Here is a 24,506-nt window from a genome sequence, read left to right as displayed (position 1 = left end):
ACTAAAATAAAGCTACCACCACCACCAAAACAAAGACCTAACATTCAGAAGTCTGAAATCATTCAAGTTTAAGCTTCAGATATGCAAATATGCTTCCATTAAGGATGCAGGGTAAGCCAAGGAGCATGCAAATATTAACAGTGCCTACTGTGTGTCAGGCATTTTTCTAGGTGCCAGAGATACAGATATGAACAAATAGCAATGCTCCCCTTCTGAAAATAGTCATTCCCACCTTAAAACACTCTTTCCAAAACCAATGCAAATATTGCATGTAAATTGTAATTGAAATTTTTTTTTAAAAAAGACAAAAACATAACACTACCTTTCCTTTGATACCTAGGCTTCCAAACTCTTCATTTTTCATTTAAACACTCAATTACTCTTTTTTAGCCTCCTTGATAAATTTCTCTTACTCTGCTGGTCCTTTAAATGTAGGTATTCCCCAGGCTCTGTCCTAGTCTCTTTCTTTCACTCACACTATACACTCACTCTTCCCTACCTACTTCAGAGTCACTATGAATATTAAATGAGGAGAAAGTAGAGACAGCCTGCAAACAGAGCATTCTCAATAAATGTTACCATCACGCTGCATTCTAACTATTTTTCTGATATGTCTGTTAGAGAGCTTACTGTAACATCTCGAGTCCCTAGTGCATTGCCTATGACACAGCAGACACAGAGTAAAATTTGTTGAATGAATGAATGAATGAATGAATGAACGAACGACCGAATGAAGGCGTGAACTGCCCTGTCGGTTTATAAATCAGTCTCTGGGAAACTGGATGTTAATGTAACCCTGATCAGGCAACTAGTGTGTGACATGATTCTGAGATTCTAAACCTACAAAGGAAGTGAAACAAGAAGTAGGGAAAGAAAATAAGGGAATCATAGGCCAAGACTGAATCCACCTGGCTCCTTCTTCCACCTGCATGATCTAACTGATTTAATAAAGAGCAGGCCTTTTGTCTCTTCCAGGTGAGATGAAACAGCGAAACCCAATTTTTCCTTTTTCCAGCCTGCCAAGTGAGATACTTCTCCAAATTAAAACTCAGTAATTTTTAACTGGAGAATATGAAGGGCTGCAGATTTAACTTCTCAACACCCAGTTTTTCTCATACAAACTGATCTATATTTCCCTTCCTTAGACATCTCTGTTTCTTTTCTAGACATACATCAAGGTATCAAGAGAACATTCTAGTTAGAGATTCCAAGGCTTCACTGTAAGGGACATACTCCCTTATAACCCTTAGAGAGAACATTACAAACAAATGTATCTAGTTAGCGCTATTTTAGAAGGCAAAAAAGAAGCACTTTACTTACTGATAGGCAAAATGTGGCAGAGGGTATGGGAGGAAGGGTCTGTGAGCCACACCAAAGACATACTGCACCAGGTCAAAAAGAAGGTATCGATTGGGCCTACAAAGAAAAAATTTATAGTTACTCAAATTATTTGCACCTACAAATTCACTTTTTTAATTTACAAAAATAACATTTTTCTTATAACAAAGGAATACATATGTACTGTAGTAAATACAGATTAGCACAAAGAAAAATTAGCATAATCCCACCAGAGACAAAGTTAATGTATTGGGTTGGCCAAAAAGCTCCTTTGTTTTTTTCCTGTAAAATGGCTCTACTAGCGCTTAGTTGTCTTTAACTTTGTTTGAAACAATTTTGTTAGATTGTATTGTGACAACTGTCACATCAGTGTGCACTTGAAAAAAACATCAAAATTGGTGAATTTCTTTGCAATCATTTAATACTGAAGATGGACTAAAATACACAACATTTTTGGGAAATTATGCTTTATATTCCAAGGAAGGCAAAAACACAACTAAAATGCAAAGATTTGTACAGTATATGGAGAAGGTGCTGTGACTGATGAAATGTGTCAAAAGTGGTTTGCAAAGTTTAACGCTGGAGATTGTCACTTGGATGATGCCCCACAGTCAGTGGACCAGTTGAAATGTACGGCAATCAAATTGAGACATTAACTGAGAAAAATCAACGTTATACAATGTGAGAGATAGCTGACATACTCAAAATATCCAAATCAATAAAGTCATTGGTGAAAATGAAAAATGTGTTTTTTATTTTTACAGAAAAAAAATATGGACTTTTTGGCCAACCCAACATTTAATATGATATCTTTCTCATCCCTTTACATACACATTTTTGTGTTGGTATTTACTTAAGATTATATATTTCATCCTATCCTGTGATGTCTTTTTCACTTAATATTAAACCACACTCATTTTTCAATGTAATTAAATATTCTAGTACATCGTCAATGCATGTAATCATAACCTATTTTTACCAATTCCCAGTTTTTGGATATTTAAACTATTAAAAATATTTTTTTATAAAATGCTTTAATAAACATTCTTATAGTAAATATGTGTACTTATTCATAATCATGTGTTTATAATACATTCTAGAATTGAAACTGGCTCAAAGTATACTTTGAGATTTTAAGGCTTTTATTGACTACTTCCAAACTACCTTCTGAAAAGGTTATATAAATTTACAAAGAATGTTAGTAGCCCACTCACCAAAAATGAGTTTAGGCATAAAAAATAAACAAGATTTTACCAATCTTTCAGGTAAAAAAGGTACCTCTGTATTAATTAGCATTATTTTAATACTAAAGATTAATTTTTTATTTATATATTTTTGGTCATTTACACTTCCTTTCTTTTCCTCCTGGAGTTCCTATCTATAAGAATGATTTGTAGAATTCTTTATATTATGATAACATAGTTGAAAATACCTTTTATTGTTTATAGTTTACTTTTCAATGTTTAGGTGTTTTGTGGCATATAAAAGTATACAATTTCACTTATTCATAACTACTGATTTTACTTTATACTTAGAAAATCCCTCTCCAGTCAGCAGTATCATAAGTTTCCACACATTTTTACTAATGCTTTTACGCTGTTTTTCTTAATCCATAAGTTCTTTCAGCAACATATTTTTGTGTTGTTATAAGGTAAAGGTACAATACCATTTACTGAATAATTACCCTTTTCCCATACTTTGAAACGTCACCTTTATCACATAGTATATTCTTACATAGATTTGAGACTGTTTCTTGACTTCATATTCTATTCCAAGGATCTGAGTAGTTTCGTATCAGTATAACCTAGCTTTAATAATTATTATTGCTTATAATACTACATTTTAATCTCTTCATACACTTTCCTAATCCCTTTTGCCTCAGAAAACTTGTGATAGCTGAGAGCTAAATGAAAGTAATTTAATGAGAACCTCATCATTCTGGTATTTTTCATCCAAAAACAAAAGAAAAGAAAAAAGAAAATGTCAACTAGGGGAAAGAGGAGACAAAGCCATCAAATAGCTTCCTTCAAGTTCCAGAAGGATGTATAAAGATCACTGCAGGGCATATAATATACGCTATGCCAAAGTACAACTTATAATCCTTATGAAACAAGCAATATTGGAATCATGGGCAAACTAATTACATGTAATATACTTGCTCTTCAGCTGCTCTCAAGCACCTTGTGTTCCATTAAAAGTGACTCAAAGACTGGTTGAAGTGCCCTGCCCTACTCAGACCACATGGTACAGTGAAGCCTGTGTCCTTCTTAGCTAAGATTTCATGGTTATTCCATTGCAAATATTCTCAGCAAAACCTTGTGCCCCAGCCTCCCCTCCACTATACTAGCAGAGCAAAACCTCTACTCTGGTTAACCCAACTATCTGCCTGCTCTGTCTCCTCCATGCCTGATCCCACCAGCAACACAGAGTTGCAGAGAAAAGTACAACTGGGCTAACTGGCTTCTCCTTTGATTTCTGAACACTGCCTTCAAATCCAAGACTCAACTCCACTTTGCAATTCTATTCCCTCCTAGGAGTGCCTTTTCCTGTACTCCCAGGGAATTCTACCTATCTTCTTCTCTGTCCTCAGACTTTCCATATACCACTCTGATCCACCCCATCCTGCCAGTTGGTGGATAATCTCCTTACTCTCTTTTTATTATTTTCTTAACGATGCCTTTGAAGTACAAAAGTTTTAATGAAGTGTAGTTTATCTTTTTTCTTTTATGGAGTATGCTTTTGTTGTATCTAAAAAAATCTTAGCCTAACTCAAGGTCTAAAAGATTTTTTATTTTTCTTCCAAAAGTTTTAGCCCTTACATTTATGTCTCTGATATATTTTGAATTAATTTTTTAAGTATATTTTATTGATTATGCTATTACAGTTGTCCCAATTTTCCCCCTTTGCCTTCCTCTCCCCAGTACCCTGCTCCTCTCCAGCAATATCCCTTTTAGCTCATATCCATGAGTTGTGCATGTTCTTTGGCTTCTCCATTTCCTATATTTTTCTTAACATCTCCCTGTCTATTTTGTACCTACCAATTATGCTTCTAATCTCTATACCTTTTCCCCGATTCTCCCCCTTCCCCCTCCCAGCAGCTAACCCTCCAAATGGAATCCATATCTATGATTCTGTTCTTGTTCTAGTCATTTACTTAGTTTGTTTTTGGTTTTGATTTTTAGATTCAGTTGTTGATAGCTGTGAATTTGTCATCATTTTAATATTCACAGATTTTATTGTTTTCTTAAACGAGTCCCTTTAACATTTCATATAATAAGGGCTTGGTGATGATGAACTCCTTTAGCTTTACCTTGTCTGGGAAGCGCTTTATCTGCCCCTCAATTCTAAATGATAGCTTTGCTAGATAGACTAATCTAAGTTGTAGGTCCTTGCTTTTCATCACTATGAATATTCCTTGTCAGTCCCTTCTTGCCTGCAAAGTTTCTTTTGAGAAATCAGCCGATACTCTTCCGCGAACTCCTTTGTAGGCAATTCTCTGCTGCTTTTGCTAAGATTCTCTCCTTATCTAACCTTTGTCATTTTAATGATGATGTCTTGGCATGGTCCTGTTTGGGTCCAATTTGTTGGGGTCTCTCTTCTTACTGGATTTGTATGTTTATTTCCTTTGCCAAATTAGGCAAGTTTTTTTTTTCCATTATTTGTTCAAATAAATTTTCAGTTTCTTACTCTTCCTCTTCTCCTTCTGTCATCCCTATGAATCGGAGGTTGGCGCTTTTGGATTTGTCCCAGAGTCTTCTTATTCCCTCCTCGTTTTTTTGAATTCTTGTTTTTTCATTCTGTTCTGATTATTTATTTCTTCCTTATGTTCCAAATCATTGATTTGAACTCTGGCTTTCTTCCCTTCACTGTTGATTCCCCGAGGATTTTTCTTTATTTCACTTAGCATTGCCTTCATTTTTTCCTTTATGCTTCTGTCATACTCAATGAGTTCTCTGAGCATCCTTCTCACCAGTGTTTTGAACTCTGCATAGGATCAGTTGGCTATCTTCATTTCGCTTAGTTCTTTGTCTGAGCTTTTGTTCTGTTCATTTGGGCCATATTTATTTGTCTCCTCGATTTGTCAGCCTCCCTGTTTGTTCCTGTGTATTAGGTAGAGTTGCTTTGACTCCCTGTCTTAGCACACCTGTTAAGTTTTATGGGGCAGAGCCTTATGAATTCGCCAGGGTGGGGCAACCCACTTCACCACTTTGTGGCTCTGTATGGGGGGGAAGGGTTGAGAGGGGACAATGCCACTGAAGCTTGCTTGGAACTCGCCCCATTTCCAGTCACTTCACCTCCTTCCCGTATGCAACTGGTGCCCCCAGCTGCTGCCCCAGTGGTGGTTCCCGGAGTGGGTGGGTCTGCATTCATTCTAGGACCACGAGGGCCTTTTCAACGACCCTTCCCAAGAGACCAGCAGTTTCTTCTGCCACCCCAACTCCCACTGGTTTTTACAGCCAGAAGTTATGAGGCTTTATTTTCCTGGGGCTGGAACCCTGGGCTGCACCCGGGGTCTGTCCTGGGGCTGAGATCGCTCACTCCCAAGGTATCCCTCCTGATTTTATCCACATGTGAATGTGGGACTGCCCATTCCTCCAGCTGCCTTGCTGCCACCACACTGTGTCTTCTCTGCCCCAGCTCCCTGTCTCCACCCCTCTTACCAGTCTGGATGACTATGGCTTCTTTAAATCCTTGGTTATCAGGCTTCCATACAGTTTGATTTTCTGGCAGTTCTATGTGTTTTTTGCTTTGAGGTTTGTTGTGATCTTTCTTATTCTCGTACAAAGAAGTGAAGCGTGTTGACCTATCCCTCCATCTTGACTAGGAAGTCCCCTAATTTCTTCATGTATGGTGTGAAGTAAGGGTTGGTGTTCATCTTTTTACATGTGGATACCCCAGTACCATTTGTCAAAAACACTATCTTTTCTTTTTTGAAGTGTTATGACACTTTAGCAAAAAATCAACTGTCCAAAAAGTTTCATTTCTGGACTATCAAGTCTCTTCATTGACCTATATGTCTACTTTTCTTTGACAGGACTACACTTGATAATTGTAGCTTTATAGTAAGTTTTGAAATTGGGAAACTTAAATGCTACAACCTTATTCTTCTCTGTCAAAATGGTTTCAGCTATTGTGCTTCTTTTGCATTTCCACAGAGATTTAGAATCAATTCATCAATTTCTGCAAAAAAAACAAAACAAAACAAAACAAAAAAAACACCCTGCGGGAATTTTAAAAGAATTTAGTTGAAAATATAGATCAATTTGGGGAAAATTGCTTTTTAACAATATTGACTCTTCCAATCCATGAACATGAGATGTCTTTCCATTTACTTAGGTGTCCCTTAATTTCACTTTGTAATGTTTTGTAATTTTCAGTGTACAAGTCTTTACTTCTCTTGTTAAATTTCTACCTAAGTATTTTATCTTCTGAGCTATTCTAAATAAAACTACTTTCTTAAATTTTATTTTAGGTTGTTCACTTGCTAATGTATGGAAATTGATTTTTACATGTTGATCTTGTACCTTATGATTTCACTGAACTTGTTCATTAGTTCTCATAGTTCTGTGTAGGGGTGTGTGTGTGTATGAATAGGTATTTAATAAATGAATGATAAAAAGAATGGACCCAAGTCACATAATTAGTAACTATGAAAAAACCAGAAGCAAATTTAAGGTCTTATGCCTCTGCCTCAGCCCCAAAGTGTCAAGGAAACAAGCAAAGTTTTCCCCTGGAGCTAAAGAGGCAAAAAGAGAAGTGTAGATGCATTTTTACAGTTTCACAAGGAAAACTGCCTACACTGCTATGTCTATCATTACTTGACCCATCACTGTACCAAACAAGTATGACTTACTTGGAGCCTAGTAAAAAGAGTGAAGCAACTGGAAAGGAAATCGCTAACTCATCCCATAGCCAATCTCACTGAGTAGTAAGCAAGCAAAATTTGTAAAGCCATTTCTGTTCATCTATTTCTTAGAATCCTGGTAAGTACCTCTTGATTAAAGCCTGATGTTATTTGAGTCTTGTGCTCTATGGAACCTGTTCTAAACACATTTTTTTTGGTGAATGATTTTCCTAGGGTATAACTGATTGTATGCTAATGTATCAAATTGGGAACTCAAAGAAAGATACACATCTTGCAGCAGTTAGTTGACATGGAAACTTAATAGCCTTTTTATACCAAAAAAAATCTTTTTTACTAAATTTATAATAATAGTGAAGCATAACAATGTATGAATTCATTATCCTGGAAAATACTATATATCTGGTTTAGAGAAAAACATGTCTTTTTTTGTAGAAGCAAATATTTCTTAGGAACTAAGTTATCGCTTAGTTATTGAAACAGATCCCCACATTTCCCAAAACATCAGGTATCACAAATTTCCTGTAGAGAATGATGGGGTTCTGAGCCAATTATTATGTAGATTTGGTACTCTTGTGCTTCGTAGGTTGAGTCTCAGTTTTTTAGTCTTAGTTAATTCAGTAAAAAGATGCTGTGACATAATTTAACAATTTCAGGTTAAGTCACATAGTTTAACTGTGTCCCATTTTTCCAGAGAGCAAATTTCAACAGACAGTATACAATAAAAGATCTGTCTTGCACAGCATGAGCAACTGCACCCTAAACTAGCCATTTCCTACTTTCCAGGCTTTCAGATACTTTACCAAAATTAATTTCATTTTGCAACTCTACTTACTCCCTAAAAGTGTTTGTGTTTTAGAATTTATAGTTATATTCTTTTACATGGTAAAAACTTCACTGGAGTAGTACAAAACCATCCGTGGGCGGTTACTGGCCTAAGTATATATAATTATTTAAGTATATATAATCGTCTTTGGTGACAAAAAAACAATTTATTAAAGCAGATTCCCAGGTTCCTTCAAATTCTGATTTAATGTAAGCATTCCAGAGATTCTGATAATGGTGGCCTTTGGACAGATCTTTAAAACACAATGGCCTAAAGGCTAAAGGAGTAATGTTTCTGGGATTAATACAGTTGAAGAAAGACACTATAAAAATCCAACAAATAAATCTGTTAGTGAGTGACATGTTTAGAAATTATTGTTATTAAGTTATTATGATCTTTCATTTTAAGAGGTAATACAATTTTTAAGCCAAGCCATAACCACCTACCCAACAAAGGCAAAAGTTTTCCCTCTGGCATCTGGCTCCTTAATTGCATTAACAATTCCTTTGGATACATCTACCACCTATAAGAAATTATTACATGTGTTTAAGTGATTGTTGAAAGAGAGAAGGGGGAAGGGAGGGAAAAAGGAAGAAAAGCAGACCACAGCAGTCAGTCTCTCTCTCTCTTTCTCTCTCTCACACACATACACACACACACAACCATGATAAAATTAAAACAATGACATTTCTGTTTTCAAAAAGCTTCTTAAAGAACACCCTTCTCAAGAACTCTAATAATCTCCATACTGGAAGTTTTTAAATATTTATCTAGTCAGAACATGTTTATCCTCATATGGCTATCAAGGTCTTTCTGATTCCCCATTGCCCATTTTTGCTCCAATTTCCTCTGCTACTAAGCTAACTAAAACTATTAGGCTGAGCCACATGGGCTTGCCTATATTCTACCACTTTTACATTCAAAAATAATAATTACATATGGTTACAGACCCCATGGTTTTCAACTGGGGGTGATTTTGGCACCCAGGGTACATTTGGCAAATACCCAGAGACATTTTTAGTTGTCACGACAGGGGGGCAGGGAGAATGCCACTGCCATCTTGTGGCTAGAAGGCAGAAATACTGCTAAACATTCTACAATAGCCCCTACAACAAAGGCTTATCCAACCTAAAATGTCAATACTGCCACATTTGTTAAATCCTAATTCAACATAATACGGAATCCAACATGCTCTCTCACCTCTGGGTTCCTGTACATACTGTTCCCCCTGCATAGCATACTCTTCCCCAACCTCTTCATTCGATTTACTGTTGGTCATTTTTAAAGTCTTACCTCAGATGCCATTTCCTCTGGGAGGCCTTCCCTTATCCTCAAGTCTGGATTAGGTGTCCCTCTGACATAATTCTGTAAACTCCTCTCCCCAGCACAGCATGTAACACATTGCATGGTAACTGCTTTGCTGACATGCCTCTGGCTGAGACCAACTTAAGGATACCAATTTGTGTCTATACAGTTAATATCTCTAAATCTCCAGGGACACATACAGTGTGACTGACACACTGAGGGTTCGACACATTTTCCTCAAATGAATGAGCAAGTGAAAACACAGAGAATGCACGTAACTCTTAGGTAAACTGAGAGATAACCAGATGAAGCAAATTGACAAAGAAGAAAAAGACAGTTACAGAATTAGGACAAAACAAGAAAACTGATCACTTGAATCTGAATTCAAAGCCCCTTCATCCACAGTACTTACATATACTGGTTGTTTCTCTGTCTTCTTGCCCAAGGATATAAGAGGTACACCTCCAAACCAGCGAATATCTGGCAGAAAAAAGAGAATTAGTCTTAGAAGGCTAAAGCTGCTATGAGGTCCACCAACTTCCAGGTACTCCAGGTTAGCATAATCACTTTGCATAACAGAAATAATGAAATAAATGTACCTGACTCTGAGGAAACTAATGAGCAGCGTTTTTTTTAGACAACAAATAAAAGGGCCAAATACAGAGTGGGGCAAAAGTAAGTTTACAGTTTTGAGTATGCAAACACAGAGTTTATGCTTGTATTATTATTTATTAATTACTGTATTGTTTTCCATATGAACAACTGTAAACTTACTTTTGCTCCACCTTGTATTTAAGTACACCAAGAGGAAGAGAAAGGTCAAATGGCTTGGCTACTTCTCTTCTACTCTATAATGCTAAAGGTATGGCCACTCCCAAGACTGGACTCAAAAAGAAATTACCCATCATTTTAAGAACAATAGCAATCAACAGATCAGTGATATAACATCACGACCCAGAAAAAGATGCCGTTAAGAATGGGAATTTAGTATATGATAAATGCAATACCACAAATATGTGGAAAATGAAAATGATATTTAATGTATAGGCCAAGACAATCATTCTACTATTTGGAAAAGAAAAAGAAATGGTTCACATCTCACCATAAACCAAGACAAATCAAATCCCATCTGGATTAAATGTAATGGTAAAAAAAGCTTCTCAAAAAATTTTTCTTTAATTTTTTTCAAAAAGATTGTATTTATTTTTAGAGGGGAAGGGAGGGAGAGAGGGAGAGAAACATCAATGTGTGGTTGCCTCTCATGCACCCCCTACTGGGAACCTGGCACGCAACTCAGGAAGTGCCCTGACTGGGAATCAAATCAGCGACCCCTTGCTTCACATGCCAGCGCTTAATCCATTGAGCAACAGCAGCCAGGGTCAAAAAATTTTTTAAAGTAGAAATTATTCATGAAAGCATTAAAAAAATATATATATTTAGGAACAAACTTAACCGTGTTGGCTAAAGACCTGCACACTGAAAACTATAAAACACTGCCAAAAGAAATTTGAAGACACAAATGAATGGACAGACATCCTGTATTCATGGATTGGAAGACAATACTGCTAAAATGTCAATAGTACCAAAAGCAACCTACAGATTTAATGCAATCGTTATCAAAATCTCAATGGTGTTTTTGCAAAAATATAGAAAATTCCATCCTAAAATTCATACGGAATCTTAAAGAATCGTGAATAGCCAAAACTATCTTGAAAAAGAAAAAACAAAGTTGGGGGTCTCACATTTCCGGATTTTAAAACTTACTACAAAGCTCCAGTAATCAAACAGTGTACAGTGATCAACACTGTGACATAAAGACATACATAAACAACCAATGGAACAGAGAGAAATAGCCCTTGTATATATCTGGTCAAATAATTTCTGACAGGGTGCCAAGACCATTCAAAGGGAAAGTGACAGTCTCTTCAACAAATGGTGCTGGGAAAACTGGATATCCACATACAAAATAATCTGAAAAAAACAGTAGTTGCCAGGGGCTGGAGGGAAGAGGAAATAAAAAGTTGTTTAATGCATACAGTCATAAGTATACATAACAGTACTGAACCATACACTTAGAAATCATTGAGATGGTGTCTTAGTCTGCCATGACAGAATACCACAGACTGAAAGTTAAACAAATTTATTTTCTCCCAGTTTAGAGGTTGGAAAGTCCAAGATCAAAATGTCAGCTGTTACGGTTTAAGGTGAGAGCTCTCCTAGCGTGCAGTCAACTGTGTTCTCATGTGGCCCTTCCTCAGTACAGACAGGCAGGCAAGTGAGAGAGATCTCCCTCTTCTTCTTCTTCTTAGAATGCCACCAATCCTGTCAAGTTAGGACCACACTCACATGAGCTCATTTAACCTTAATTACCTCCTAAAGGCTTTATCTCCAAATACAATCACATTGGGAGCCAAGGCCTCAGGAAAAGAATTGGTGGGGGACACAATTCAGTCCATAGCAGTTGATAAATTTAATATTATGTATTGTATTTTTAGGGTAGTTTTTTTAAAAAGTGGAATTCAAAAAGTAAAAGAACACAAGCAAAGTAGGGGGAGGAGACACATGATAAAAACACCTAAATTAGATAAATGACTGCGGTACATCCATACCATGAAGTATTATTCAGTTATAAAAAGAAATGAGCTATCAAGGTATGAAAAGACATGGAGTAAACATAAATGCATATTGCTCAGTGAAAGAAACCAATCTGAAAAGGTTGCAAACTGTATGATTCCCTACTATATGACATTCTAGAAAAGGCAAAATTATGAAGACAGTTAAAAGAACAGTGTTTGCCAGGTGTTAGGGTGGGGATAAAAGGTAGACAGGCATGGAGGGAGGGATAAATAGGTGGACCACAGGGGATTTTCAGGGCATTGAAATTACTCTGTAAGATATTCTAATGGTAAGTATGTATCATTGTACATTTGTCAAAATCCACAGAATATACAGTATAAAGAATGAGCCCTCTGATGATTGATGACATTGAACATTTTTCTTATGTCTATTAGCCATTTGTATTTGTATGTTCTTTTTGGAGAAATGTACTGTCAGGTCCCTGGCCCATTTTTTAATTGGATTGTTTGTCCTTCTGGTGTTGAGGTATGTAAATTCTTTACATATTTTGAAGTTAACCCCTTATGAAATATATCATTGGCAAGTATGTTCTCCCATACAGTGGGTTCCCTTTTCATTCTGTTGATAGTATCTTTTGTCGTGCAGAAACTGTTTAGTTTGATACAATAATATTTTTTTTTCCTTTGCTTCCCTTACCCTAGGAGATATACCGGCAAAAATATTGCTACTCAAGACATCCAAGATTTTACTGCCCGTGTTTTCTTTTAAGATTTTTTTGGTTTTGCAACTTACATTTAAGTCTTGTATGCATTTGAGTTCATTCTTGCGTGTGCTGTTAAGTTGGTGGTCTAGTTTCATCTTTTTGCATGTACCTATCCAATTTTCCAAACATCATTTATTAAAGAGACTGTTCTTACACCACTGTATGTTCTCGCCTCCTTTGAAAAAACGCTCAACATCACGAATCATCAGAGAGATGCAAATTAAAACTACAATGGAGGTACCACCTCACACCCGTCGGAATAGCTATCATCTATAATCAACAAACAACAAGTGCTGGTAAGGATGTGGAGAAAAGGGAACCCTCATGCACTGCTAGTGGGAATGTAGCCTGGTATAGCCACTGTGGAAAACAGTATGTAGGTTTCTCAAATATTTGAAAATGGAACTGCTACTTGACCCAGTGATCCTACTTCTGGGAATATATCCTATGAATCCCAAAACACCAATCAGAAAGATTATATGTACCCTTATATTCATAGCAACATTATTTACAATAGCTAAGGTCTGGAAACAGCCCTAGTGCCCATCAGTAAATGAGAAGAACCACAAAAGAAGTTGTGGTACATTTACACAATGGAATACTATGCAGTTGCATAAAAGAAGGAGCTCTTACCCTTTGTTGACAGCAGGGATAGATCTGGAGATCATTATGCTAAGTGAAGTAGGACAGTCAGAAAAAGACAATGTTCATAGCAGCACAATTTACAATAGCCAAGTGCTGGATACAACCGAAGTGCCCGTCAATAAATGAGTGGATCAAAAAACTATGGTATATTTACACAATGGAACACAAGACAACAGAAAGAGCTACTACCCTTCACGTCTGCATGGATGGAACTGGAGAGCATTAGCTAAGCAAAATAAACCAAGGGGTTAAAGACAAATACCATATGATCTTAACTATTAAGTGGAACCTAATAAAAAAAACAAAGAAGCAAGAAAAATATAACCAGCAACAATGAAAGGAAAAAAACAAACCAACAGTAATGACAGGGAAGGAGGGAGGGGGTAATGGGGAAAAGAAGAGGAAGGGTCAAATCAAGGAACATGTATAGAGGACCCATGGACAAAGCCAAAGTGGGGAAGGATTGAGGGTGGGAGGTGGGGGTGGGTGGGGTGGGGGGAAGTGGTGGCAGGAAAATGGAGATGTTAATAGGGGAAACTGTTATGGGGGGAGCATGAGGGGTTAAAGAATACACAGGAACTGTTTTCCATTCAATTTTTCTACAAACCTATAACTGCTCTAAATAATAAAGTCTAAAATACAAAAATTTAAGTATTAATAATAAGCCAATAAAAAGTTGCAGCAAATATAAGAAAATACACATATCCTTAACAGATAAAAAGCTTAAATAAATAAGAAAACATATTAAAAAAAAACCTACATGGGCAAAAGACATACACAGAAATAATACAAACATTCACAAGGAGAAACAGGAAGCTTCTGATTAAAAAAAAAAGAAAGAAAGAAAGAAAGGTAACTCACTAACCTGCTTACTTCCTATGGGGAAGGTCTGAATCCTCTCCCAATAGATAAGTGAATAAATGGAGAGATAACTGGTAATTCAGTAAAACCAGAAACTATAGGTAGGTTCTTATCACAGACTTAAAAATAAATATATTCTCCTCTTCCACTCCCAAAGAAGTACAGGGAAATAATTTTTTCACCCCTAATGTCTCAAAATCTCATCACTTAGTAAAGAATACTGATTTGCTCTGCCAAGACAAGTCTAATTAGCAAAGAAATAAATAAAATCACTCAGAGTAAACATAAAATATCTCCCAGCCTATGAAAGCAGTTTACATATCAACTATTTCTAGTTTATTAATGGCCAAATTAGTATTTATTGATCTAATCCTGTCCCACAGAAATTTCTATTAACAAGGAAGAACTATTAAATGTGGCTGACAAAGAATGATACTACCTCTTTGTTTTTGAAAATCAACACCCAAGAGACTTGGCAATCAGACTAAAAGAGAGAAAGCAGTAAGAAGCGGGCTTCATATGAAAAGTATAAATGGAAGCAGCATTTAAGCATTAACTATGTGCCAGCTGATGTAACGCAGGCTACTTCATCCAATTAACACACCCTCTTAAGGTAGACATTATTATCTCCACTTTAATAGATGAGGAAGCTGCCACTCAGAGACGTGCCAAAATCACAGAGCTAGTTAGTCCCACAGCCAAAATTTAAACTCAGTTCTCTGACTTCTAAATACATGCTCTTTCCATGAATCTAAGATATTTCTATTGATAACAGTAATGAAGATCCTGAGAAGGACCATGTTGACTAGGCAAACATGACCTTGGGGGAAAAATAGCAACTGGGAGAGAAAAAGTATAACCTCAGTCAGTCAAGTCAGAGAACACTGTTAGCTTGTGCTCAACTTTAACATGGTTAAGAAAGAATACGCACTTGCAAAATAATTGAGGAATCTATCCTCTCGTCCAAAGATGTCTGACGGCTTTATGATAATGGCTTCTGGAAATGCATCTCTCACTTCTTTCTCTCCAACAGCCTAAACAAACAACCAAATAAAAGAAAGTTCTGAGGTGAGGAAAAAAAATCATCCATTCTTTTCAGTATGGGGCACTACTTGTATTTTAAAGGTCATATGTTCCTCCAGATGAAGGTAACTGTACTATTCATAAATCTCAATTACACAGAATTTTTCTTTTAAATTACACATAAGTTTTACCCTGCCTCTTACAGCTCTTGTTGGGTTCTCATATTTGTTCCCAGGATGCTTACACCGGAAGATAAAAATCGGAGGAGAATCTTTCTAGCCTCCATTTTTCCTTCTAATTACAGGTTCCCTGGTTTGTGTCAACAACCTACCCGACTGCGAGAGAAAGGAGAGCGTGTAGTGGGCTCCCATGACGGGCACACCTGCCTGGAGGAGGCCCAGGCACGGCTCTTAATCTTGCCGTCCTCACTTGTTACCATCTACGCACGTCCTAGACAAGGCCTCTTGTTCAATGCAGATACCAACATTCCTTTCCACCCCAACTTCCCTTGCAGCTACACTACCACTGTGGGTGACATCAATTTCCAAATAGATTTGGATCTCTCAGTTTTTTGAGCTTCTCCACTCCAATAACCACCTCTCTTCAGTCCACTTCTGCACTCTGCCAGGACACAGACCTTATCAACAAGTGAAAGTGCCCTTCTTCTGAAACACTAAATGAAGACACCCTCCTCTCAGATAACAATCTCCTGTACTCCCAACCTGCCTGTTCTCTGCTTATCCGTTCCTAGGATAGCATTCCAACCTTCTCAGGAACCCTAGTCCACCGTTTCTGCTTTCCTCTCTCTATCAAGCCCTCCAAACTTCCATTGTCACAGATTAGATTCCGTGGTCCAACTTCTCAATCACTCTCTTACCAATAATGTAAATCACCCTGTCCTTTTGCCCTTTATTTCACCCACCAGGCAAAATCTCAATCCTGGAAGAACCCCATTACCCTCCTTCTTTGAGCCATGTACTCCTGCTGCCTTCAGAGATGGAGGAAATTTAGTAAATATCACAGATTGGTACCACTATGCAGTCATGCATACATAATATTTTGGTCAACAAAAAAATATATAGACCATATATACTACAGTGGGCCCATAAGATTATGATGGCGCTGAAAAATTCCTATAGCCTAGTGATGTGGCAGCCCTCCAAACATCATAGTGCAATGCATTACCCACGTTTGTGATGCTGGTGTAAACAAACCTGTGCTGCCAATTATATCAAAGAACAGTGCATACAATCATGTACAGTCCAGAATACTTGATGATAATCAACAACTATGTTACTTGTTTATACATTTACTATACTATACTTTCTATTGTTATTTTAGTGTGTACTCTTTCTACTTATATTTTTGTCTGTTCTTGATTAAATCTTGTGTTATACGGTAACATGCTGTACAGACTTGCAGCCAGGCTTGTACCATGCAGCCTAGGTGTGTAGAAGACTCTAACATCTAGGTTTGTGTAAGTGCCTCTATGATGTTCATATGACAAAATGGTATCATGATGCATTTCTTAGAATGTAACCCCTAAATGGCCCATAACTGTAAATTCATGTCACCATTTTAACTGGGCCCTTAACATTTCCCACAGATAGTGTTTTCTTGTAATTACTTTACTCTCCCATATGACAATTTCAAACATTTTCTATTCTATTCTATTCTATTCTATTCTAATTTCTCCCTTATTTTCCTCTTCCTTCCAGTAAATGACATCACCAGTTAATGCAAAAAGAAGATATGGCAGCAGAAAAAAAATAATCTCAAGTTCTCACCACTAAATCTACAAATGCAGGTGCATGAACCAACATTTTTTCCTCCTTTCTTACCACTACAGAGGAGCAATGCCACCTCCAGTGCTTTGGAGCTCACCTCCTTCAACTTTCTCTGGAACCTGCCCCATTTACTCCCTCCTGTATCTTCAGTCTCACTTTTTATGAACAACTTCTCACCAACATTTAAACAATGTCTTTTAAACAAAGACCTTCTACATTAAAAGCAAAATAATTCTCCAACTTCACCTGACTCTCCAGCTTCCTGCCCATCCATTCCCAACTCCATCCTCTTACCAAATCACCAAAAATTGCTGCCTCAGTTTCTGCTCACTTCTCACTCTCCTGAACTCTAGATGCTGCCCCAACACTTGCACTCAAATGATTCTAGGTTAAGATCACCAATGACCTCCATGTCAGTAGATCCAAGGTGATTGCAGAGTTCTCACTTACGTGGCCTCTCAATGGCATTCGTAACTACTCCTTCCTTGCAACACTGTCTTCCCTTGGCTTTCATAACCTCATACTCTCCAGGTTTCTCTTCTACCTGATCATGTTCACTCTCGGTCTTTTCATTTGGTTCGGTAGCCCTTGTCTACCAAACCACTGATCACTGGTATTCCTCTGGGCCCAGTCTAAAGCTCTCTTCTCAATCCATGCTTCCATACTAGGCCATCTTATCCCCTCTCATTGCTTCAACTAATAACAAATACTGGTGGCTCCCTAATTTACATTTCCAACCCAGACCTCTCTTCTAAGCTGCAGGATCATAAAGCCCATTCATTCCCATTAACTGGATGACTGACACACATCTAAAATGCAGCCCAAGTCCAAAACTGAATCATCTTCTTCCATTCTCCATAAATTGTATCTTTCAATATTTGTTGCACAATGAAATTACCTAGGAAGAGTTAGAAAATACTGATGCCCAAGTTCTATTCCTAGAGGGTCTGTGTGAATTGTATCTCACTGCAGCTTGGGCATCAGGATTTTTCAAAGCTCCCTCAGTGATTCTAATGTGCAGCTAAAGCCAAGAACCACTACTCTAAAGCATAGTCATTCTTAAGTGTTTCTCATTTTATTCAAAAGGACCACTGACCACCCAGTGGTTTAATTAAGTCAAAGGGCTAGACATCTTTGACTCTTCCCTCTTTCTCACCACTGACTCCCCCGCCCCATCCCTTCCACACCGTCATGAATTCAGATGATTCTGTAATGCTAGGGCAGGGACAGGGACAGGGACAAGGACAGCGACGGCATGTAATCTTTCTCTCCAATGTAGTATGAAAATGTGAGTGAGGACTACGTGTGCTATGAGGCAGTTTTGTGAATGTGAAAACAAAGCTTACGCAAAAAAAAAAAAAAAAAAAAAATCACAGAGAAACAAAGCTGAGGCCCTGATGAACCTGGGCACCAATGTGGCTAAGGTTCCCAACTGTGAGATTTTTCAGATACATGGGCCTATAAATTCCCTTTCATTTAAAGTCAGTTTACTCTGCATTTTCTGATGTTAGTAATTAAATGCTCCTAACTAATAAATGTCCTCTGTCCCCCATTACAGGCTCCTACAGCAGTTTGCTATTTTGTAATACCTGGTACCTCGGGAATTATTTTCCTTAATGGACTGCAAACTAGATATGGGCTAAGACCATGTCTGTTTTATTCTTTCCTATATCCCTAGCGCCTAATGCAACGTAGCACACAGTAGGTGCTTCACAAACAATTTGTTCAATAAAAAAAATGCAGTGGGTCAAAAAGTTGAAGCCACTGTCAAGGAACTCTGTGGTCACTCTCAGCCTTCACATCAGACCTTTAAAAGAGGCATGAGTCCATAATTATATAAGGGATTTGAGAAAAAAGACAGTCCTTTAACACTGGTAGGTAACAAAGGTATGACTCTTTTGGGCAGAAATCATACTCTACCATTTATGATGTTTACTATGTAATTCTATTATGCCCCAAGAAAATGCATTTGAAAGAAGGTAATAATATGGTCTATCCATCACTGAAGCCCCTTAGTACAGTTCCCTGCAAAGAGAAGGCATTCAACCAAAATGTCAGAACACAACGCACACACTCCTCTCACACACACAAATCTGTTAGGGAGAATTAAAAACCCCTTTTAATCCTGGATTTGTCGATGAAAAACCCTTCTCACTTAACTCATGCTTCCAAGGAGCCAGGAAACTCCAACTTTGTAAATTACTCTCCAAATCAACCTGTTACTTACCTTATTTCTCAGATACCTAGAAGAGCTTTTAATATCAGCATTCAGATGTGAAATGTGAATAAATCTTTCAACTCCAGCTTCCTTAGACACCTGAGCAATTGCTTGGGGAATCTTCACAAAAACATCTTCAAAATCAAAGTTTCTGGAAGGAAAAAAGGGGTAACAGTTAAGAACACCTGACTCAGGATTTCAATGCTTTCTGTGCTATGCTGATTTTCATACTACTGCCAGAATTCATAATAGCTAAACTGTAAAACAGCAATGATTTAACCCAAAATCAAAATTAGTTAGTTTTATTTTACTGCTCAGTGTTATTACTCTATATAATTCAAGGCTTACTAAAGTTATAAATCAGCATGTGCAATATTCTGTGTCCTCAAAGAATTCTAAGGCTGAGGCCCTTGAAAAATCTCTGGCTGCACTGCTTGGCTTGTGATGAGGAAAGTGTTGGGACCGGAAAGCACTTCTTATCCTAGGACTTTGTTTCTCTCAGAGGGTAAAAAGAATCTAAAAAGTCAGTCACTAGTTTAATCCAATAACATTAACTAAATGCTCACTCTGTATTACACTGTGTCAGTCACTGTGGTGGATATAAAATTGACTAAGACTCTCCAAGTCATCAAAGAACTTAAGAACATTGGATGAGACAGACATATACAAATAAATCTAAGTCAAACTTTAATAAATGCTACAAAAACAGGTGTGGACAAAGTGTTGTGGAACTATAGGTTTTAAACATTTGTTGATAAACAACTTGCACAATAACTAAAAAGAACTGTTCAAACCAGTACTCATGCTTTCTTCAATAAACAAATGTGAAGAACAGACCTAGAGCATTGTCACACTAAAAAAACCAATGTTCATCTTGTTGACAGTGGAACAGGCAAAATTCTACCTAACCCCATCCCAGTTGGACCGATCCAAGCATAGGACCAATACCAGTCATCCTGTCCAGTTGATGGCACCAACCACACTGTCACTACACATACAAGACTTTTTATGGGGAACATATCATACTGTTTGCTTATACCAAACTTATGCAACTAAATCCCCTAAGGGTGAGGGGGTTGCTGGGTACGCAAATGGTTGGTATGTAAATACTTATTGACAGCCTAATTTAAAATGTTATCACTATAATACCTAACATAGAGACAGTGCCCAATAAATGCCTACTGAATCTTAAGATAGTGTACGCAAAGAAGAAATGAGTCAAAGACTTACTTGGTTTCCCAGTCTCGCCCTACAAGATTGATGACCACATTGCTGTGCTCCACTGCTCTCCGGATAGAATCTTTGTTTCTCCCATTCCATTCCTATAACAGCAATAGTCAATCAGATGAAAGCCTAAAGCATGGACCCTAGCACTTAACATTTCTATAGGGCCCCACCCTTACTCCCACCTCACCCCCTAGCAAATTTCAAAATGGGCCATCTGTTGTAGTCACAATACAGTGCCATTTCATACAGGCTCCACTTATTAAAACAGAAATGACTCTGAGGTCTCAAATCCCCTGCTGATTCTGACTCTTGGAGACAAATAGTTGAAAGTCTACTTTCTTTATTCAGGTAATCAAGTGGTAGAACTAGTAAAAGAATAGTATTTATTTTTAATAGTGCACATCAATTTCTGTCACCCAACTGCCACAAGTCTCTAAAGAAATCCAGTAATCAAGTCCCCCTTCCTGAAATATACCCAAATAAACAAAGATCATCTGGGAGGTAAACTGATTTTTTCTTTTTAGCAGCAACCAGTTACAGAGTGAAGATAAGGAGGGTCTCTTAAAGGCTAACAATAAATTGGGAGCATTCATAACAATCAATATTTCTTTGAAACTCTTTTCTCTTTACAATCTCAGATCTAATCATTCTACTTTAAAGACACGAAAACAACACTCAAAGAGAAGTGACCTGCCTAAAACTCTGGAGTAAGACAATGGCAGATTTTGGTGTAGGACTATACTTCTGAGCATCATGGAGGACTTTAGTAAAACTGATGATTCTTATCCAAAATAGTGACTGGGAATTAAATAATCCCAGGCAAAGGTACAATGTTTTCAATGTTAAAATGAAATGATTTTTTAAGCATTTCGATGAAAGATAATAAAAATTTCATAGGGTCAAATATTATGTGTGTATGTATGAATGAATGGAGTGGGAGGGAGGGTGAGAGGGAAAGAAAAAAGAGAAAGTAAGAAGGGAAGGAGGGAGAGAGGAAGAGAGAGAGAGCACACAAACAAGTGAGCATATGAGCAGGCACACTCAAATGCCTGTGTAATTTAGAAAAGAATAAAAGGGCTATAGAAATCAGATTCAAAAAAAGATGAGGTCTTCCGCAGGAAAAACTACTTAGAAAAAATAGTTAGGGTGGAGAGCAGGGTGCAAGAGACAATATGGAATAACAGCTTTGGAGTCAGGAATGCAAACTCCAGTTTGTTATTTACTAACTGTGTACAAATGATCTCTTGTGCCTCCATATAAAATCTGAAAATACAGCCTAAGTCATGGGGTTGTCATGAAGATGACATAAAATATACATAAAATCTGCAGCACAGTGACATACTCATTAAAAAAAAAAGAGAGAGAGAAAGCAGCAGAGAGAAGGGAGAAGATGGAGGCGAAGTAGGTGGGAGCTAAGCCCATTTGCTCTTGCACCCAACTTAGACACTTAGCTGATCTTCCGAAAAACAAAGTGAACAGTCAACAGAATATTAACTGATAGGAAGTTTGGAAGCCAGGGAGTACAAAGGATGCCCTAAAGCAGACAGTAAGGAGGTTTTATAGGTGGACTGGGCAAGTCCCCGGGCGTGGCACCATCAACTGTGGTTGCCTCATTGCCAGCATCTGTGGGAAGCCTGGTCAGGGAGAGCAGCCTAGCGGCTCCCTCCCCTCCTAGGGCATGGAATCCCCAGACCCGGCTGGGAGCAACTTGGATACACAAAGTCATCAGGGAGAAGCAGGCTACACACACACACACACACACACGCACGCACGCATGCACACACAGAGCTAGTGGCACATTCTAGGCTGAGGCCAACTGGGATAGTGCCAGAGAGTGAAAAAGATACTGTCTGCACCTGGACCTGGGGGAAAAAGAGGGCCACGACTGGCCATGACTGAGACAGACTCTTGACTTACTGGAGAGGTAGAGTGTGTGGAAAGCTGGGCACTGAATTGGGAGCAACCAGAGAGACTTTTTTTAAAAGGAGGAGCTGAGGTGTGCTGAGCAGGGACCCCACATGCGCAGCTGTCCTGCAACAAGGAGGGAGGATTGAGGGAAGATCTGCAAAGCTGGCTGGGCAGGCTTAACAACCTGCAGAGGGCATTTCCACAGGAGTGAGAAGGCCCACTTTGAACTCCCCACAGGAGGACAAAGTACACTGGGTCCTGGGGCCCTATTTCATTTCACTGAGGCCATCAAAGCAGGAAGTTCAGAAAGTGTGCAGCAAGGCAGACTCAGGGTCCAACCCAGCCTTGGCTTCCACACAGAGCTGCAGACTACACCAAGCAGGAGAGAGCTGACACTCTTTTAAACAGATTGCCCCCACCACCGTGAAACAGACAGCTATTTAATCAGAAACTATACACTACTGGAAATAAACTGGGACAGAGTAAGAAGGGAGATGTAGGGGCAGGGGGAATGTACCCACAATTTTCCTGGAAGACTGAACCGTGCCTCCCAGGGGTGATGCAGAGGTCTCACCTTCTCCACTACAACAGAAACTCCCTCTAGAGGCAGGGGAAGGAAATACAGGCAGTACTGCCATTAATTGGATGATCTACCCCAGGACCTTGAGCTGATAAAAAAACCAGATGGATCCAGAAAGAAATCAGAAGGTGAACACCAACAGCTGAGATGAATTTCACCTCACTTTCCCTCAAAATTTGCATAGTTTTTCTTTCCTCTTTTTTTCTTTCATATAGCCTTCTAATATTTCTTCTCTCACTTCAATCATATTCCAACTAACTCACTATTCTTAGTCTTTTATTTTTTATTCAGATTATTTTTTTTATGTTGTTATTTCAAACCCTACACAGTACCCTTCTCTGATCTTAGTCCATTTTGCCATCTTCCTGGCCTTTCTCACTGTTGTTGTAAACTGTATTTTCTCTCATGCCACGCCATGTTCATATTCCTTACTCTTACTATTTCTCCTCCATGTATCCTCACAAAAGCATTCTTTCTTCCTTAAGTCAGCTCACATTCTTTTCCCCACTCTTATAATAGTCATCCTTTCCACCTTCATAAATTGTGGCTAGTTGGGTGAGGATAACACCATTACTGCTGTTCTATTCCAACAGAACTCCTTTGTTCACTATTTGTTTGTACTTTAAATCCCATAGGATACTCTCCCTGTCTTACTCCATTTTGCCTTCCCCTACCCTTGATCACTTAAACAAGGAATTTTATTTTAATTTTTTTCTCCCTTTCTTAGCTTGGGATCTACTCCTTACCCTTATTATGTTTTCCTCCCCGATCCTCTCAAAACCATTTTTCTTTACTGTAGACATCTCAGACTCATTTTTCTCTTTTGTCCAATATTCCTATTCCCTTTCCACCTTTTATTAATGTTTATTCAGCTGTCACTGATATTGACATTGCTGTAGTTTTTCTGCAATTTTGTTCCCATTGATTCAACACATTTTTACTTTTATTTCAAACCTCTTCCTTTTCCTTACTCCATTTTTGCCATCACCCTTCCACATTTTACGTATTTTTTAAATTTTGTTCTCTCCCTTTCTTTGCCTCATTTCTGTTCCTACTCTTATTATTTCTCCTCCCTCTTCCCACTCAAAATCATTTTTCCCTCTTTTAGTAATCGTATATTCCCGTTTTCCTATTTTATAATATTCTTACTCTCCAACTTTATTAATCTTTGCTCAATTGCCGTTGGTATTCCTGATGTGGAAGGTTTTTTTTATTTTCTGGCTAAGGTTTGGATTCCTGGTAATATTGCTTTATTAACCAACACCTGTAAAACAGCATACAAGGCATGGCAGGGGACTACCAATAAGCCAGATGAAGGGGAGAACACACTAACAAATGAGCCACCAACCAGCAAAACCGAAGTACAACAAGAGAGCTCACACACACTGAATAAAGGGCAACCCTAGGGCATCCAGATCAGGAGATCAAAGAGGCTGGACCCGAGTCCAACAGAACTCCTAACACAGAAGTCCACCCCATGAAGAGAGTCAGGTAAAGCAGAGCATCCTTAAACACAGAAACAAACAAAAAGAGTCACTTAAAATGGGGAGACAAAGAAAGAACCTCCAGTCGAAAAGAATGGAGG

At 38.1% G+C, this 24,506-nt stretch overlaps 1 protein-coding gene across 1 annotated transcript in view; it reads right to left on the bottom strand.

Annotated features, from left to right (window-relative positions):
• The window catches only part of NDUFA9 (NADH:ubiquinone oxidoreductase subunit A9), a 48,141-nt gene that overhangs the window by 7,488 nt on the left and 16,147 nt on the right, over positions 1-24,506 (bottom strand). The window contains exons 4-9 of the mRNA XM_054577956.1: positions 20,437-20,528; positions 19,216-19,357; positions 15,110-15,212; positions 9,745-9,812; positions 8,474-8,550; positions 1,321-1,416 (exon numbers count right to left, since the gene is read on the bottom strand). Of these exons, the coding sequence (XP_054433931.1) occupies positions 1,321-1,416; positions 8,474-8,550; positions 9,745-9,812; positions 15,110-15,212; positions 19,216-19,357; positions 20,437-20,528 (578 nt within the window). The remainder of the gene's footprint in view (positions 1-1,320; positions 1,417-8,473; positions 8,551-9,744; positions 9,813-15,109; positions 15,213-19,215; positions 19,358-20,436; positions 20,529-24,506) is intronic.

Source organism: Pteronotus mesoamericanus, unplaced genomic scaffold (assembly GCF_021234165.1).
Source record: "Pteronotus mesoamericanus isolate MK-2021 breed Mesoamerican mustached bat unplaced genomic scaffold, CSHL_Meso_final contig_468, whole genome shotgun sequence".
Lineage (NCBI taxonomy): Eukaryota > Metazoa > Chordata > Mammalia > Chiroptera > Mormoopidae > Pteronotus > Pteronotus mesoamericanus.
This window is presented reverse-complemented; position numbering and strand designations above follow the sequence as displayed.